Here is a 19418-nt window from a genome sequence, read left to right as displayed (position 1 = left end):
TCACAATTTGTTAATTGCAAAAATTTAACTTACATATTTAATTCATCTAGCTCATGACAGGGACGAAATGCATTAAAATGACTTTAAATTACTGCCATTGAATGGATTTATGCAATGTTGTTACTGTTATTGCTGCAATTGGAATGCATTTATGAAAGCCCATTGCTGGACCATTAATAATAATTGCAATGATTTAAATTTTAATGGCAATTGTTGGCAAACAAACGCACATTGCGGCAGCAAAAAGTGGACCAGACTTGAATGCCAATAATGGTCGGTGGACCCCGCTTAATGTGTATTTATTGCAATGGAGAATTATGCGCCATTTATGCGGTTATAGTATTAACAGCTAAAGAGCATTTGCCATTTAAGGATGTGTTGACAACGGAGGCAAAGTGTTTGTGCATTGGGACAATCGCCAAAACTAATATCCTTCGGTCGAAAAACTTGAATTTTAATTTAATTTACATATAAAAATGGTTTGAGTGTCTCGGCTCTTGTCAAAATAATCACCCTTCAAACAGACTGGCTGTTGATTTTCAAAGCAATCGCAACAATTCAATCACTTTGATGTTTTCAGCCCACAAAACGAGTGCCTGTCTGCCACGCCCCTAGCCCCTGTAGCACACAAGCGACCATATGTTAACGCCCAGTTTCAGACATTTAAGCGCCATAGTCGTCGCTTTTTAACCATCAATGCGATTGCATTTACCCATCTGCGACTGTTTCTCCTGCTCCTTGCCAACACCCTTGGTCCTCGAGCCTCGTCCTTCGGTCCCCGGCACTCCATCCATCCATCCTGCGGACAGGAGTTGCCGGCAACAACATGTAATTTCTTTAATGGTTTTTCCCTCCAACACCTCGCCCCATTATTGTGCCACGTTTCAAACGAGTGGTCCGAAAATAAACAAAAATCAAATTTGAAATGAATTAAGGTGCAAAAAAAGTAATAGAAAACAAAAGAAAAATGCGTACAGGTGATGAGTTTCAAAAAGTTTTCTCAAGAAATGACTGGTTAAAAACAGTTAAATTTAAATCAAATAAACTTTCTCAAATGAACTGAATAAATCTGTAATTACCTGAGACCTGATTGTATAATCAAGAGGAAATGCAAAATTGTTACAAATACTTTATTAAATTATGTTCCCATCGATGTTGTATCGTTAGCGGAAATACTTCCAGACTCCCTTGGAAACGAAAAATTGGTTATAATTGAAGAATATCAAACACTATAATGTTTACAATTTAATTACTCTCCCAGCTACTTCAGCCGTACCTTCAGATCCCCTTGGTTCCGTGTTTGTGTGCCTAAACGCATTAAAACACTTCATTATGCCTAATCCTGTGTGATGTAACAAAAGCCAGACACGCACGCACTCTCAAGCTTCGCCCAAAAAGCCTTTCTTTGCCCGCTCCTTTGCCAACTCCCCGGCCAAACATATGCCACCCGACTACACTTGAGCAACTTTATTAACGGGCCGTCAGGACCTCAGAATGGGTATGGAAATGGGTGGGTATGCATACGGTTCTGTGCGTGTGGAAAGGGGTGAGCTGTGAACCCATTGAAACTAGCATCCGGATCAGGGCTCGTTTTAATGGCAGAGAAGTAACATTCGAGTTTTTGCATTTCAGGCAGCGAGCAGCAAGAGTCACGGCCTGTCAGAAACCATAAAGTGTGTAAATACCTTGTTCAACTATTTGGTTACTTTTATTACACAGGGAGAAATAATAATGTTAATCTTGAAGCGATTAATTATATTAATCGCAGTAGTCACTACTATGCCAATTCTATGCCATTAATTTTACAAATACTTTCATTATTTTCTCTGACTGGGTGTCATTATGTTCTGAGTTCTAAGTTAAGTAATCATTTTCAATGTTTGCTCACAATATTTTTAACACTAGAATATTATATTTTTCTCACTGTATAATCGGATCGCAGCCGTACTTACCCCGTATCCCTGACATCTAGAGTACTCGCACGTGACGTGGGCCATTCAACCACTTTGATTTCCGCGTTGTTTGCCGTTAATTTTACGCCTGATTACAAATCACAAGGAATGAGAGCTGATTGATAAAAATCTCACGGGTCGCGGCCATTAGGGGAAATAACAATATGCCTGCCACATCAAATACATCTACATAGCCATAAGGATACTCCCGAACAAATGAACAGTGGCAGCTATTTTAGTTGTTTAGCCAACAGGCTGCACGCCCTGAACTGTGCACTTGGCCGGGGAGCTAGTCTGTATCTGATCTATGAGATCCATCTGCAGCCAACTAAAGTTGAGCCCATAATTGCTGGAATCTTGGCGAGATCGGTATGAGTTGGGCTCAGACTGGCGCCGTGCGTCTCAGCCGGAGAAGTCGAGTCCCGTTTCTGACCATTTTAATAGCAATTATAATTCGGAGCTGCAGGGGTTCCTGGCAATCTTCTTTATTTTCGTGTGGCAACGGTGCCTGGGATGCAAATGCGGTGGAAGGGGCAGAAATATTCAGTGAGGGAAGGGTGCAGGCCAGCGATCGCGCATATCTTAAGCCGATCTAATGCCGTTATCCCAGGTATCACTGCTACCGGTCGCCGCTACCTTCGTCGGTTGAAGTGCTCGTTGTATTGGCAACAAATTGGATTACAATTAAATTGCATTAACATGCAGTGCTCCTGCTTTGTTTGGCCTGGCCTCGGTTTGAACTTTGATATATTTTCTATTTTTATATATTTGATGCCTCTCGGCATCCAGCTGTGTTCGGTCCGAGATTTGGCAGATAATTGGAATGCGGCGGCTATCAGGATTCAATTATACATCTATGTACGTATATGGGAAACAAAATCATTAGGACTTTTCTAAAGGATAAACAATAATTGCTCAATGCAGGCGGTGTAAATATTTTGTATCCATGTTCTCGTTCAGTTTATTGTTTGTTGAAATGTTGCGGCTTGAACTTAAAATGGTAAATTAATTTTGAATGATATTACATTTCAACTATTCTACTAAAACAATCACATTTACTTTTTCCATTGGATTATTTTTAAAAATACCTTTCTTTAAAGGATTATGGACTAGTGTGGAATATTTAATGGGATATATTTTAATATTGATTTATGTTTTTAAAGAATTTAACAACATGATTTTCACTCGTCATTTTGTAATTTAGACGTTATTTTTTGTATGCCCCTATCTGGCTATAATCATGACTATAATGTATCTCCAGCTTGGCTCTGCAAATGCCAATAACCCGACACAAATCCAGCCATAATGCATCATCATTAGAGAGTGGAGTTCTCATTGGGCATCCCGCTCCTTTGGATCCTGTTCCTCCCCTTACTCTGTGATTGCGTTGGCTTTTAACATTCGCCCGAAAATAATTGAATTGTTCTTCGTTATTTATTTTATTATTTTGCTTGTCTCTTATTATTGTTCAGTTCACTTTGGCGCTCACACAGAGTCACAGGCATCACCATCACCACTATCCACATCAGCATCATCCCAATCCGGGGCTGGCTCTATGAGCCATTGTTTCTGTGTTGCCAGGGGGTGTGGGCGGATACGAATGGAGCTCTGAATCTGGCTATGAGTACGAGTAGCACTTTTGCGCCATCAAAACGACGCATCATAAAATACGCGAATTGCATTTGCCATTTACGATGTGGTTTCCGTTTTATCTTTGTTTCACTTATTTTTTCCCTGCCACTGTCTTGCTTTTTTGAGCTTTGTTGTTGCGATTCTTGGTTAAGGCTTTGGGTGGATGGTGCTAGTGGGTGGTTAAAGATACGAATTACACTGAAAACTTAAAGGAATACCATTCAGAAAGTTGCAACGTCTTTGGATGTATCCATCACGAAGAAACACAAAAATAATCAAGTGGTAGGGTAGCAACTAAGTAGTTTGTTTTATGGCGAAAAAAAGTTAGGGTTTATTATACAATAGCAGATCCATATTATAAGATTCGATGCAAAATTTATCTCCGTGCAGCAGGACTACGTGGTGATTCCTTTGGGGATTTTGCGCACAAAGCAGTGCGAAATTGAATGTGGGATTTGGCAAAGAGATAGACGGGCGCTCCCCTGTGGGTGTATGAAAGTGTGTTCTGCGGGGTAGTTGGGAAGAGCGGGGGTGGTAATTTTATTGCAGTGCTTTTTATGATGTGGCGACAAATTGATATTTCCCTTTGACCGGCGACGCGGGGGCGGAGCAAGTAACTGCCCGCCTTTGAGGGCCAATTGAGCTGTTCAGCGGCGACCGCAAAGTGAAAAGGAGGAAGGACTTCGGCCAGGATACGTATCACTAACACTCTGGGCGGTCGGCCTCCCGTTGTGCTCCCTGCTCGTCTTATAAAATAATTAAGTCTTAGCCTCTATTTGTCCCTTTTGTCTGTCGGCGGTTTTTTTTGTTGTACGCGTATCTGTTGTGCGTGCGCATCCTAGCGAAATTAAGGACTTTAGCGCGATTTTCGCTAGGTTTACCTCTACCTTTGTTTGTAAGCCGAAAGGGCGCGAGGGAGATGGCATATGGAAGGATCTGCCGTTAAATTTGAAACTTTTGCTTTCATTTTTAGCCATTCAGATCATTTTGATTTATTTTTGGCATTGTGTTGAAATCAACTGTAAGTTAATCCCATTAATCCGCGATCGTCTTTCAAGTGGAGCCTCTGTGAAGAGCCGGCGGCTCATTCAGTTGCCAAACTAGGCGGCACACAAAAGCCAAGGATGCCCTCGCCCAAACAATAAATCAGCAGTGAAGGGTAGGGTTTGCCTTTCAAACATCAAATGTCTAAATTTAATAGGGGAAGTTTCCAAGATGGCTGCATTATGCAAATTTGGCTCACATGGCGTATGGGTAATATTATCGACAGGGGTTGGATCATTTAACATTTTTAATATTGCAAGTAGTGTTTCTTAAGTTAATTCTTTAAGAAGTGTTTTCATTACTTTGCCTTTAAAACCCTCCAGGTTTTCGAAGCTCAATTTCCAATTTGCACCTCTGATTCGTGGTTTACCACTAGCCTTCGGGCAGTGCAAATTAAACCAATAATTTAAATGCCTGTTCTCCTGGACATATCGAATTCGCTTTGAAACTCAGTTTGATTGTACTAAATCATCTCCTTGGTCATTGATTTTCATGAGGAAAGCCAGTGAAAAGGATTCAATTCGCAAAACAATCGTAGCTGGTTTCCTATGCCCTTCTCTCTCTACCATTCTACAACTCTCCTTATTTCATTGGATGCTATTTCGTATCTGACGGATTTTGGGTGCCCCCGCTCTTCCTGCAGCACCCTTTTGGCTGCTGCAAATTGGTAACCTTATACTGTTGGCGGTGTCTGGGTTTTCGTCCGTTTTGGTCGGTTGATCCGTCTCTTGATTGTGGGTAATACAAAATAATTGTTAAAAATTAAAACGTAAATGCTTTCAGCCATTGTGAGCCTGGCTGGTTGAATTAATTAATCATGCGAGTAAAGAAATTTGTATTCTTTGTGGTCCTCTTTTTTTATTCTTTAGCTGTAGTGTGCTGGTAAAAATACTAGAAACAGAGAAATCTACAAGATTTTTACATATATTTTCTATGTATGTGTAGTGCCTTTCTGAAAATATCCTCTTAAAAGTCTTATCATCATTATGTTCTCGTAACAAAAAATTAATTGAAATTCCAAACTCTTTTACGACAATCGCGTTAAATTTATTAGCTTTGGAATGGCACTCAATCAGCAAGGCCGGATGGGATGTAGTATCTATAGGATGAAAAGTGGAGGCGGCGGTAAGTAACGCACAAGAAAATCGGAACGTAAACGGAAACGGAAACAGAAACTGTTGAACTGTGGAAATCATAAAATATTACCGTTCGCAATACAATTTATTTAAATCAAAGTCTAAAGCGTTATTTACGAGCACTGTGGGGTTGGCTGAACGGGGGTTGGGTTCATTTTCAGAGTGGTTTTGAGTGGGTTGGCGCGTGGGCGGATGGGGTGCTTGGAGCGGTGGGCTTGCGTGCACCACCAACTTCCTAACTTCCATACTTCCGTTGCTCGCCATTGTTTGCATTTTGAAAGAAGAACAAAAGCCAAGCCCCGAAAGCGAACCAAAGCGCGTCACACGAATTTAGCTGACTAATAGCCGCAAATAGACGAAAGGATGATAATGATGTGATGGGTGGTCAGCATTGCTATGGCACATGTACATCGCGGATGGGATCGGTTGGGATCAGGGGAGTGGACTGAAACTTCGTTTGCTTTTAGCCATTCCATTTCCATTCAGTCCACTCCACGGTTATTGTTTTGCTATCCTTTCGGCCTATTATACCAAACTGCTATAAAACAAACAAAGGACCTGTCATTTCCCTAATGTGTTGGAGTTCTGACCGCCTCTATGTGTTTGTGTGCCAGAAATTGAAAATGCGGAAAATCGGAAATTCGGAAATTGAAATGGAGCTCCACCGCACAGCTCGGAAATTTGACTAAAATAATGTTTGTTTTTGTGTGAGAAACTTCGATTGCCAAATTAATTGCAGTTAAGTCGAGCAAGCTCAGCTCAGCTTCACATCCCTCTCCTTCTCTATGACTCTGTCTCTCTCACGCTCGTCATGCAAAGTTTTCAGTGTTCATGTGTACGGATCTCTCTGTGTATGTGTGTACTTGCAACCTAAAGTGGAGTCAATGAAAATTGCAACTCCCACTTTGCTCGTACGTCAATTAGACCGCTGCTTCCCTCGCTTCCGTTTTTCGCCCTCCTCTTCTCCTGCTCACAAACACACATGCACAGAAAATCGTCTGCACTGCCAACGGCTTTCTCTACTTTCTCTTCCCCTATTTCACCCCCCCACTCTCCCGGACGCTTTTATTGCAGTGCAATTTGTTGTAGAAATCGTTTTGTCCGACAGTTGAACAGTTTGTTATTTCTTTTAAATGTTCCCAAGCAAAAGAGCTTTTTGGAATTTTTGCGGCTTGCCTTGGCCAGTGGTCAGGCATTCAGATTAATGGCTTCTCCCGAACCTTTGCCTTTTCCAGTACCACTTACCAAGAAAAGGATTCTATTTTCAGGATAGTTTTATAAAGAAATGATTATTTTAGCTGTAGGTTTAGTTTCTGTTTTTTTCAGAATATTTTATATAAAAAAACTATATAGAAACTAAGTTACTCATATATCATAAATTATATATTTCACAAATGAGATCAAAATAAAAGTAGGACAGGTGCTAAGTGTCACTATTTTTGAACTCAGCAACGTTGCCGCTTTTCTCCCAATCTCCCACTCCATTGTCCCCGTGAAATCCACCTCCATCCCTCTTATCTGATCCGTACAGTTTTAAGCCCCCATATCCCTCTAAAGTCTTACACGAAAACGAATCAAAAACAAGCAATGCACAGAGGGAAATTACGGAAAAATGTGTTACGAACGAAGGTGATGGCTCCGTTCACTCACTCACACACACACATGCAGTGGCAGGGCTGGAAAATGGGGGAATGTGGGTGGTGGGTGGTGGGTGGCGGTTGCCCTCAGCACTTGGAGACGCACTTTGGCAAAAGCAATCTTCTAAACAGGATAAATGTAATTGCGCATGAATTTCTACGCATATTTTGGCGTCGCAGTCTGAGCTGCAAATGTTTGTTCCCAATCTTTTTTTGCCTTTTCAGTTTTTGCCGTCGCTGAAATGCGTTCTCTGGCATTTGAAGAGAAGCCACCCCATTGGCCCCGTGTTGGACACGCCCCCGAAGAAATGTAGAGAGAGCTAGCTCGTGCTTTCTCTTTCGTGGAGCTCTCTCCAGGCGGGTAATTGACTCGCATAATGTTTGTTTTGTTTCGGCCAAATCGTTTGCAACACTCTTTGAATGCCTCGTGGTTGTCTCGTAAAAAGCGAAAGCATTTAAAAATTTAATTTACCCTCTCTCTGGCAGCGCTCTCTTAGTCTGCAAAACTGTTAGCCAAGTTTGCAGAGCTACGTTGCAAAAATGGCCGCCTCCATGGGTCCTTAGGGGAGGTTTTCTCTTCGCGAAGTGGAACGTCCTGAAGTGGAACACTTTATAGGAAATAGATCTTTGAAATTTTGCATGATGGAAGAAAAATGAGTAAAAACTTGTTTACTTAAAAGGTTTTATTATTTATTTTATATTATTATATTATTTTATAAATATTTCCTTGTTGTTCATTTTCTAAATTAAAATTGCTAATAATTATTATTTGTAGAATTAAATTATGGGGATAAAGGTGGTATATAATTTTACACTGATTTTGACAGATTTTGACAGAATAATTTTTACAATAAGTTAACCCAAAAATTTACATTTTTTAAGCTAAAATAAATTAATGGAGCTAAATATTAATAAATAAATTTAACTGTTGTTCCAAGATATTGCTTAACCTTTCAGGTTTTTCCGTATTAATCTTACCTCTATTTTCTTAAACCATTTTCAATCAAACTCAGGTGCTCCCACATTTGACCACAAAGTTGCAATCAATTTGTACATTTTCGCCAACACTTCTGGTCGAAAAGTTTGCATCTGCTCGGCTGGGTGGCTGGAAAATTTCAATGGCCCACAGAGCAACACTTGACCCCCGTTAGGTGGCAATTGATTGATTTTATATTGGCATTTCAATAGACACAAGCCGAGCGAGTCGGTTCGCCCCGATTCGAGTGCGCCCCCACTTTAGTCGTGTTCCAAATGCCAAGTGTTTCCTGCCATTCTTTGGGGGAATCTGCCCCAGCCCCATACCCCAGTATACCCCATGAACTCTCGCATCTGAAAAGTGTCTGTCGATGCGGTTGCTGTGCAATTGTCGAAATAAACGAAAAAAAATTACCAACTGCAAATGGAACGGAATAGAGCGAGCCCCGCTGAAGAAGGAGAGCAACAAACAGGGCGAAAGGGATGGAAAGCTGCCGCAGAGAGCGAAAGAGAGTGGGACACACCCTCCCAGGAGGGGTAGAAAAACAGGTAAGCTTGAGGGTATGTGTGCGTGTGGAAAACCATTTAGCGCAAAGACCAAAAGAATTTGCAGAGCTGCCAGCCAACCACCTCAGTCTCAGTTTCAGTTTCACGCTCTCCGGACACGAGACCGGGGGTTAAAAATCCAGAGACTGAAACAATAAAAATACTAAACGATCGCTTTCCCGCACTCAAACACCAACACAAACCCAGACACACACCCCGACACACAGACAAATACGCATTCACAGGACTCACAGGACTCGGGCGAGGACTTGTGCGTCTGTTAACAGCCGCATTTGAATTTAAATGCGAAACGTTGATCAAACGGTTCAGACGTGTTTTTCCAACCGGTATCGCTCTGCGTTTTCCCCAGCGACTTTTCGTGTCAGGATTTGAACTAACAGTTAAGTGCGAATCTCAAGGATACAAGTGAAAATCAAGAACAAGCCAAGTTTAACTGCCAATAAACAAGAAAATAAATAAGTGCCATGTCTTCCTCTGAGGCCGAAGTTGATATCAGTGTGGTCTCCAGTCCGGAGCCGAGTCCTTTGGGCGCCGCCGCCCGCGAGAGCCCGCTGATGGCCCGCTCGCCGGCCCGCTCCGCCGACGGCAGTTCGCCGCCTGCCACGCCTACGCCGACACACCGCTCCACTACGCCAAATACAGCCGCCGGGACACCCACAACATCCGGCGGGGGTCATCACTTCCATCACAGTCCGAATAGTGGGGCTGTGCCGCCGGCGGTGCTGCACCACCACCTGCAGCATCACCTGAGCACCCTGGGCGGTCACCCAGTGGCTTTGCATCACGCTCTGCATAGCTTTGGCCACTTGCATCCTGGTCATCCGGCTGCCACGCATCCCGCTCTGTTGCAGCAGCAGCAACATTTGCAACAGCAACATGTGCAGCACCACCAGCAGCAGCATGGCGAGCGGTTGAGTCCACCGCCCAAGAGTCCCGAGCGGAACGGCATCGATGAGTTGCAGCAGAACAACAACAACAGCAAGGCCCTGAATCACAACAACACCTGTGCTGCGGCAGCGGCAGCAGCCACAGCGGCGGCGGTAGCCGCGGCCAACCTGAGCGCCAACAGCAACGACAGCAACGGTAGCAGCGGCGCCGGGAGCGGCGGCGGCGGCGGTAGCAAGGCTACCACAGGATCCAACGGCTTCACCAGCTTCTCCATCTCCAGCATTCTGAGCCGCAGCGAACCGGCCAAGAAAAACGGTGCCGCCGGCCTGATAGCACCCATCCCGCAGTTACCGCACCCAGGTCCTGGCGGGCCGCAGGATGCAGCTATGCTGTCCAGGTAAGAGTCTTTGGATTCTATTAGTAACATCGGGGAAAAACATTGTCCAACACTTTGGGATATAGATTTAGTTTGAAATTTTACTCTAGTGTGGACGACCCGGCTTAGGCGTTCCTTAGGGAAGCTGAAACCAAAAAGTCAAGCCTTCCCTCAATGATCACAAACAGAGGCTGCAGTGCACTTGTTCGTTTTCGTTTGGGCCAATTTTGTATAATCGTTCTGCTGGAAAACAACCAAACAAAGGGAGGTGACACAAATCCCTTCGCCAGAAACATTCATCAAATAGGACAAAATGAAGAAAAAGGACAATAGCCGAACGATGGTCGATAAGACACAAAATTTAAGGCAAAAATTCAAATGGGTAAAGTACCAAGCCATTGTGCTTCGATAACTCTAATGATCCCAGACGGACAGATATGGAGTTCAATCTTTGGTTGCAGGGCCCATTAGCTGACCCCGAAGTTATGCAGAATTATGTTCAACTGACCGGGGTTATAATTTTTGTGCCGGCAATTTGGCCTGCCTATCGAATTACATAACATTTGGCAGTTGAAATTCAATGCAGCAATGACCGGCAAAATTTTGTGAATGAAGTATCTGACGGATTGACTGACTGACAATGCTCCAGTATCGTATGCAAAACGTAGCAGCTCACTGAATGAGCCCTCAGAGCTCCTGGCCCAACAGCTGTTTCTTTGAAAATAAAAATGTTGGATTATTAATTGCACTCAGGAAAATTAAATCTTTTAAATATAATCTTATAAATTTTTCATTGGAAATACTTTTTATTTTTCTCAGTGCTGTATATTTTGTTGCATTGAATTTTTTATTCCTTGGTATGTTAACCCCACTTAGCCGGCTTTCAAAATGTTGCATACCAAATGAGAGATCGAATTTCCAGGCAGCTCCATTAACGTATGTGTTGAATTAAAAAAAGAAGATCGAGAGAATTTATATGAATGCTTGGCACATTTTTTTTTGTAAAAGGGGACTCCCCCATGGGCTTTGTCCTTCCTTTTTTTTTTAATAATGATCATTTTCATTTCATTTACGCGTGCCCGAGCCGCTGATCGAGCCGATAAGGGAAGTTAGTCAGTCGGGGAGTCAGTCAGTCAGGTTTTATCGAGGGTCCCTAGCCACTCGTCCTGTCCTGTCCCGTGCTCGAGCTCGGTTACCCCAATTAAAGGACTCGCCCTCGATTTGGACACTGGAAGTGTCGACTCCTGCTGCTTGGCGCTTGCCCAGCTGACGTGTGGCTGCCTTTGTGACTGGCTTATCACTCGATCATCGCGGAATGATTAATGCCACGGGGTAAGAGTATCGCATTTGCTAGAGTAAATATTGCTGAGTGATCGTTTAATATTTTGGGTAGACTTTCACCTCAAAACGAAGCGTATTTTGACAGTGCGCTTGCGTTTTTAATTAGTCGTTGGCTACTGAAACGCTTTCGTCTCTGCAATTGCTTTTACTTTAATTACGATTCGGCTTTCAGTGGAGGGGGAATGTGGCTGAGCGGGAAAAAACCATTCAAGAGGTGTAATTCGATATGCTTGTGAGTGGACTGGAAACAATGGGCGACCAGCGGAAAGGGTGCCCCTTTTGCGGAGTCCTGCCATTGTTCTTTTCCGTAAGGATGACGCAAAAAGCAGACGATGACATTATAATTACACACACACGTATATTCCCATCGAGCAGTAATTACAATCCAATTGCAATCACAATTGCACAAGGACCAAACATAACCAATCCCATTTATCTGTCCATTTGTATCTGATTCTGATTCTGGCCCAAAGGGGATTAGCGTTTAGTGGTGAAATGCTTTTGATTCGTTATCGAGATCGAGGTGCGGTGGGAATTTCTATGGCTGCTCGCTAATCAAAACATATTTCGCATCCGATCTAGATCCGAGGTTTGACTTTCCTCCGTTCTGTGGTCACGTGTCATTTGGAGGGGCTTTCCATGGCGTTGGCGGAAAAAATCTTATCCGTCCGAAAAAAAAATATTATTAAAAACTAATATTGTACTCTTCACAAATGTCACCATTTATGATTATTCTTTGTTAGACGGCTGAGACTGTGGGATACATACGTATGAAGGTCCTAAGCCGCTCCCCAGGCGCAGGCATATTGGCAATAATCCCGTTTAATGACAAAAGCAGAGTTCGTTGGGCATTGAAGTGTTCAATATTTTGCCTACTCTGCGGCCGCGGCTAATACCTCATCCAAATGTCAACAATGTATTGTACATTACAATACGGATAGAGAGGGTAAAGAGCTAGGGGGAAGGTCCCGCACAAAATGCGACAATTAGCGTGTGTAAATCTTTTATGCATGACCGATTCCTAAGCGGTTTTTAGGGGCTCCCATTTAAATTTATTTATTTAAATCAATCTCGCTAATGCCGAGCGACAATTGTCGAGCGAGATGTGCGGGTAATTCTATTTGAATTGGATAATTCCAGCCATTGCTACAATTTGCTAAACTTAACCCCACTAATTCAGACACATTTCTTTGAACTCGTCTTGAATCTCGATTCAATGAAACCGAGACACATCAAAGAAATGTCTTGACAAAGCCAAGAAGCTGTGGAAACGGTAGAAGCAGGCTAAAACCGATGTTGAACGCCATGTTAAACAACTCAATTGCATAGCTCACTTTTATCCGGGGAACAAAAAGGGATCCGATCCCAAGACAAGAAATTATGACGGAGGGTGGGCTAGAAAAAGGAGCCCAGAGCAAGAACCGCAAACAATTCATTAAAAGCTAAATAACGGCGACGGCATCCCCCATTTTGCCCTAACTTCTGACAGTTCTACGAGGGTTCAAATGGGGCGCTCCCACTTCTAAAAACATGGCCGTCCACTTCCGCCGCAGAATGACACCAATGGAAATGAAATGAATACCGCCTAGCCGACCGCGATAGCCGCTGGCAAATTTATTCTGTATTTATTACATTACCCAAGTCAAGTTCTTGATTCGCGTAATTAGTGGAGCAAATAGCTACAAGCTTTTGTTTTGATTTTTCATGTTGATGAGCCGGCTGGAATTAGCTCTATAATTGAGGTAATTTCTTTTGTTTTTTTTTCCGTCTGACCCAAAAAACGACTGTACTGTCAAAAAACAAAACGTTAAAAGTATTTTTTTTATTTTATAATGACAAATCCTTATTATCCTTGGAGTATCTCTTAGGAGGATTTTTTCTCTCTGTCTGTCTGAAACTTGATAGAAGCGTGTTTTATTTTTTTGCGGCTGTTTTGGTTCTGTACTCTGGCTTCTGACCGCCTTCAGGCACAGCCAGCCGAAAGCCAAAGCGGCTTTCTCTCAATTGGCGCTGTAAACATGAAGCCCATTAGAAGTGATTTGAGCTGGCAACTTGGGGAAGCCCCTGAAGAGGCTTCCTCCGCTCTCCGGCTCATAACTCGCTGGGGCAGTGCGGGTTGAAAGTAAACTTAATTGAAAATCATTACTTTACGGAGGGGAAGAGTGGCAGAGCGCCTTCCACCCAACTGGCTATTGATTTCCACACCTGATGCACCCTTGGCCGCAGCCGCTGCGAAAGAGGTCAACTAAATGTTAATGTCACACACACACACACACTCCCACGAACTCGCCCTCACCCACAGCCCCCACTTTCATTGTCTGCCATTGTGCAGCAGTTGTTGTAGGTTTTGTTGCACTTGTACCCTCGAAAAGAAATCACAGTCTGTGCTCGGGTCACTTGCCCAAACGGTCAAAGTTTGCTCGGAAAAGGGGGCTTAGTCCAACAGCCCGTTAACGGCAGAATGCGAAAGCAGAATCGAGGGTAGATTCGTATATAGTACATTTTAGAACGGTGAGAATGCATTTCGCAGGGCTTATGTTGAACACCAAAGTTCAGTGGGTGCGTGGGAAGCTTAAAAAGCAGCATGTAAGCCAAAATCACGAAATAAACCAATGAATCAATCACAATCTAGAGACAACGGCAACTTTGCCCAATTACCTTCGGCTGGTTTGACATGTTAACTTTGATTTAGCTGGAAAGCAGAAAGCAACCATCCCCTTGGCGTAGAATCTAGAGCACATTATAACGAAAAGTGTTCTGTCTTGCCAGCATAAATAAATAAAATGTATTTATAAAGATGCTTTTAAGCCAGCAAGTTAACAAGGTTACACAAAGGGGAGGGTTGAGGAGCCCAAATTCTCAACAGCTGTTGTCGGTCATGGGGTTGTTAAGGGTCGCCATCAGAGCCAGTCTTCTTGATTTCCTACCTCCAACTTTTGCCTCTTCCACTTTTCCCGCTTCATCTCGATGGGGAACTTTGGTGCTTCAACTTTCTTGGAACAACTTTTGGCCGACGGCGCATCGGTAAATGCCTAATGGCGTCTTAAGTTCTAAATAGCCCGCCGGCAGCCAGGCAGCTTTCTTCAGTTTCAAGCCCTCATTTTGGGCAATCGTTACAATGCATAATTAATGACGATATTAACCAATATTTTCTCCCTTATTATCTACTTTCAGGCTCGGCTTCATTTCGCAGTGGGGCGCATTGGCGGGTCGCTACGCAGCCCTGTGTCCGCCCGGATGGCCCTGGGCCCCCCAGCGGTTGCCCTTTCACAGTCCCACCCACGGTAAGTTGATTTAAAAAAAAAGAAAAGAAAAATAGCCAACGGAGTTACGTACTTTTCCGTCACTCAAATTAACCCATCAGAATCCAATCGAACTGGACAGAACTGAACTGAAATTAACTGTACGGAGCACATGCCAAAGGGCCTTAGCATTCGTTTTATCCGTATTTGACTTACAGCAGGAATGTGATGTGTCAGACATTCTTGAAGGTGTACTGAGCGAAAAGGCGACACAATACTGTCATTTTAGGCATTTTTCAAGGAGATTTCATTGGCTTTCAAACCCTTAATTTAGTAGTTTGGGTTTAAATTGCATATGTAGGAAGCTAACAATATTCTTAATAGAGAACCTACATTTTCTCATTTTCTGTCAGTGATTCTCTATGAATTTGCAGCCGTTTCAAAGTTTAAGTGTTTAGTGAACGTCGGCAGCTAATTCCTCAAAGAATTTCGCCCCCAGAAGCAGACTTAACAAATGTCTTAGGTAACTAGAGCTCACACATTCTCACAAATAAATAAACAGGCGTGGAAGCCAAGTGAGACGACTGCATTAATCGCCAGTGCAATTAATTGCAATTTGTAATCGAGTATCGAGTTTCGCGCAATGGGCTGGCCATGTTTCAGAGCGGAGTGGAGTGCAACTGCAAATGCAATTACAATTACAGCACTAGCAGTGCAGTTTAAGCCCGTTTAATTGGCCCCTTTGGCATTAATAGTCATTGCAATTGAATTTGCTCATGTTAATGGAACCTAAGTTTTTCACCTTTACGGGCATGGAAACTCCAGCTGGATGAATCTCTTAGTCCAGAACCAGAGCATTTAGTCGCTTCTTGCCTTCCACAAGGTTTCACTTCAGGCAGTGCTTTATTAAGAGCTTAACATTTTTTTAGCTGGTCAAAATCCATTCAAGGCAAATTACGGCAATTTAAACTTTTCAAATGAGATCAAAACTAAAAGCTTCGATAAAAAGAAAATCGGCCAACTGACTGACAGCCATTTTAAATGGTAATTTAACGCGCAGACAGGCACAGACACATACGCTCAAAGGGATATATGTTTGTATATATCTTGCTATACTATATAGACGCTCTCGGCGTCTGCGCTCTGCAAATCGGTGGCAGCAATCACAAATGACACAAATGGTAGACAAAAAGATGGGGCGACAAGTGTGAGGTTAAGTGTTGCAGCTTAAATCTCTGCAGGAGACCAGAGACACACAGACACAACGACTCGCCGACAAGGGTACATCTTGGAGCAGCAACCCTTAGCTAGCCACCCCCAAGACAGACCGACAGCTCCCACCCACTAGCCACCCAACGACTAATACCATTTAAGCTCTCTCTCTAATGCTTTCTCTCTCGTTTGCCTTTCTCTCCGATTTGCAGACAGCTCCTCCACGAATACCACGGAGAATCCACCATCACCCACTTCCATGAGTCCCAACAACAGCAATAATAACAACAACAGCAGCACTGCCAGCGTGAATGGAAGCAGCGGCAACAACAGCTCGAGTCAGGCCAGCAAGTCGCCATCGCACCACCCGCACCACCCTCTCTACCATCCGCTAGTCCAGCAGCAGCAGCAGCAGAGCCAGCAGCATCCACAGCAACAGCATCCACAGCAGCAGCAGCAGCAACAACAGCAGCATCCACACCAACCCACCACGCCCACCAGCACCAGCAGCCTCCCGTCCCATCCTCACTTGGCGGGCTCACATGGCGGATACTTGCTGCCCGGCAGCTCGAACGAGTCGGACGAGGAAGGCGAGGAGATCATCGAGGAGGATGACGGCACTGACGGTCCCTCGGACAGCTCCTCGCCCCACGGCGACGGCAGTGGCTCCAAGCGAAAGAAGAAAACCCGCACAGTCTTCTCGCGGGCTCAAGTCTTCCAGCTGGAGTCGACCTTCGACCTTAAGCGCTATCTCAGCTCCTCGGAGCGGGCGGGACTGGCTGCCTCGTTGCGTTTGACCGAAACGCAGGTGAAGATTTGGTTCCAGAACCGGCGAAATAAGTGGAAACGCCAGCTGGCGGCCGAATTGGAGGCAGCCAACATGGCCAATATGGCGCATGCAGCTCAGCGATTGGTGAGGGTGCCCGTTCTCTATCACGACGGAACCACAGCCGGATTTGTGCCACCGCCACCGCCGCACCACCATCCGATGCAGTACTATGCAGCAGCGGCAGCACGCAACACCAGCCCCCCGCGACCTCCGCTGTCTTCGCTGGTATAGGGCGTGGGGTGCCTGGCAGCGCCCATGTCGCTGCTGAAGCCGCCCACCCCCCTACCTCCGGCACCGCCCCCGACACTACCGCTCACGCAGTCCCGGGAATTGGAATTGGCGGAGATGGACTCCGATTCAGAGCAGGAGCGTATGGGTCTGGACGACGAGGATGCCGCCATCGATGTGGAGGCGGATGAAGAGCAGGAACCCGGTTCTCCTCTAAACCGCTCATCCTCGCCACCATTCAGCAAGAGCAACCTCTGCCTGGAACGCAACGAGAGCTCTGGACGCGAGCTCATGGATATCACTACTCCTTCGGCCACTGCTGTCCTGGATAAATCCATAAACCAAAAGGTCTACTGAGCTAAAAATAAATATAAAAATCCAAAAGCTGAGTGTGCCTCGAAAGCCTAACATTTCAAAAAAGAAAACATTCATAAAATCGTAACACAAGCTTGGATAAATATTATATAAAAGTTTGGAACTTATTTCGCTCAGTGCTGGACCGCGTCAATGGGTTTCAAGTTTTTTTAAAGTTTGTTCCTAAGTCCCCTGTAAATACTGGCTTGATATCCCTGTAAAATGTAAATGTCTCTTGCTCAATAAGTATAGGATTTAAATTATGTATATACATAAACCATACATAACGTGGATGGTGTGGGCTTGATTTTTCTTAAGGTTTTTGGGTTTGGCTTTTGATTCTTTAAATTGCTGGTCAAGTGTAAGTTAGGTTCGATATACTAAGCCGAGATCCCTTCGGGCCAATAAAGACCTATCAGGAAAATTAATGTTAGTCTAGAGCTATTCGTAAGAAGTGGCGTGAGTCAAGCAATTACCAAATAATTAGTTAAATTATTTATATTTTAAATTGAATGTTAACATAATCCAAGCTTATGCTGAAAAAAAAAACAAATTTCTTAAAACAAACTGACACATCACAGAATTGAAATGCTTATAAATATACAAATAAAAAATTATACATATAAAGATATTAATAAATTATATTAACATACACAAAAAACCAAAACCGATAATGGTGTTTTCATTTATTTATTAAAGTTTTTCCGAACTGTAAAGATTCACATGGATGTTATCCTGCCTTCAGGCTGATAGGTACTTAATCCTTTACGACGAATATCTACAATGAACAACGAGTCGCGCCCCAGGAAATCTGATTGCATCCTATTCGTTTCATATCAATTTTGATAGAAATTTTTTCCACAGATTTATCCTCTCTATTTTGCGTTTCCGTGGAAGCGGCGGCAAACGCTTATTTTCGTTTAATTGCCAACGCAAATAAACGTGTCTGAATGCTGAAAATGTATGTATGCGAATATATGGACATGTATATCCTACGTAAAGGATAACAATGCTCCGGCAACAATTGCTGCAATGCATGTTGGGCTTTTTGTTTTTATTTTCATCGTGGTTGTCGGGGCAGGCGTTTTAAGTTGCCATTTATTGTGCAGTTTGTTGCAATTTAGTTGCGACGAGCCCCCATTTCCTGGCCCCCTTGGGTCCTTTGGGCCTTTTCGCGATTCACAATTCACGATTCGCCTCTCGCATCGCGTGTTAAATTGCAAAAATAAATTGCGAATTGTGCGCCGCAAATAAATGGCAATAAAAATGCATAAAATGCTTTTTTCGCTATGCCTAACAAGCGGCAGGACGACTGTGGCAAGTTTGAATTACCAAACGCAGGCACCATGGAATAACTGTGATTCAGAACAGCAATATATATCCGTAGTCATATATATATGCATAATTATAGGCGATTGTGTGGAGTGTTGCATTTCACACGACTGCGCATAAATGGCGGGTGTTGAAATCGATTTGTTTTTATTGTACGAATAAATGTACATGCATATATGTATTAATGCCTTTTTGATGCGCTTATTTTGCGTCAAATCGTTTGTTTATTGGCTTGAATTTTATCCCGTAGGTAAACCGCTGGCCAAAGGCCAGACTTAGCATTTTAAAGATTGACTCGGCCGTAGATTTTTGTAATCAATGGCTGGCCACCTGAGATCGGATTAAACTAAGCCAATCTTCTCTCGAGAATAAGCCGGCCCAAAACCATCCAAATCCCAGCCATTTTCGTCCCCAAAATGAATTTCTTCACAATGGGACACAGACTCTCGGCCGAAAGCATAAAAAAGGGGTTCAGCCCAGCTGTTTCTGTTTTCAGGACTATTTGTGTGCAACCCAACTGAACAAATTAGGCAACCTTTTATTCGGCTCGCCTCCATCTCCTGCTCACAAAAAATATTTGTATGGATGCAGTCAAGTGCTTGAGCATTTTATTTAAGCGCATGAATGGATTTGATGTCTTTTCTTCGTTGAAGGAAATGTGGCCAAAAAAAGA

The 19418-nt window shown here is 43.6% G+C and overlaps 2 protein-coding genes across 2 annotated transcripts; both read left to right on the top strand.

Annotated features, from left to right (window-relative positions):
* Window positions 1-9006: 9006 nt before the first annotated feature.
* Window positions 9007-17062, top strand: LOC6502617 (homeobox protein Hmx). Its single transcript, XM_001955075.4, has 3 exons — window positions 9007-10228; window positions 14723-14832; window positions 16215-17062. The coding sequence occupies exons 1-3, from the start codon at window positions 9408-9410 to the stop codon at window positions 17060-17062; spliced, it is 1779 nt and encodes a 592-aa protein (XP_001955111.3). The 5' UTR covers window positions 9007-9407.
* Window positions 17063-17086: 24 nt separating this feature from the next.
* On the top strand, window positions 17087-18060 carry LOC116654552. Its single transcript, XM_032449806.2, has one exon. The coding sequence runs from the start codon at window positions 17087-17089 to the stop codon at window positions 17414-17416; it is 330 nt and encodes a 109-aa protein (XP_032305697.1). The 3' UTR covers window positions 17417-18060.
* Window positions 18061-19418: the final 1358 nt, after the last annotated feature.

This window comes from Drosophila ananassae, chromosome 2L (genome assembly GCF_017639315.1).
Source record: "Drosophila ananassae strain 14024-0371.13 chromosome 2L, ASM1763931v2, whole genome shotgun sequence".
Taxonomy (NCBI): domain Eukaryota; kingdom Metazoa; phylum Arthropoda; class Insecta; order Diptera; family Drosophilidae; genus Drosophila; species Drosophila ananassae.
This window is presented reverse-complemented; position numbering and strand designations above follow the sequence as displayed.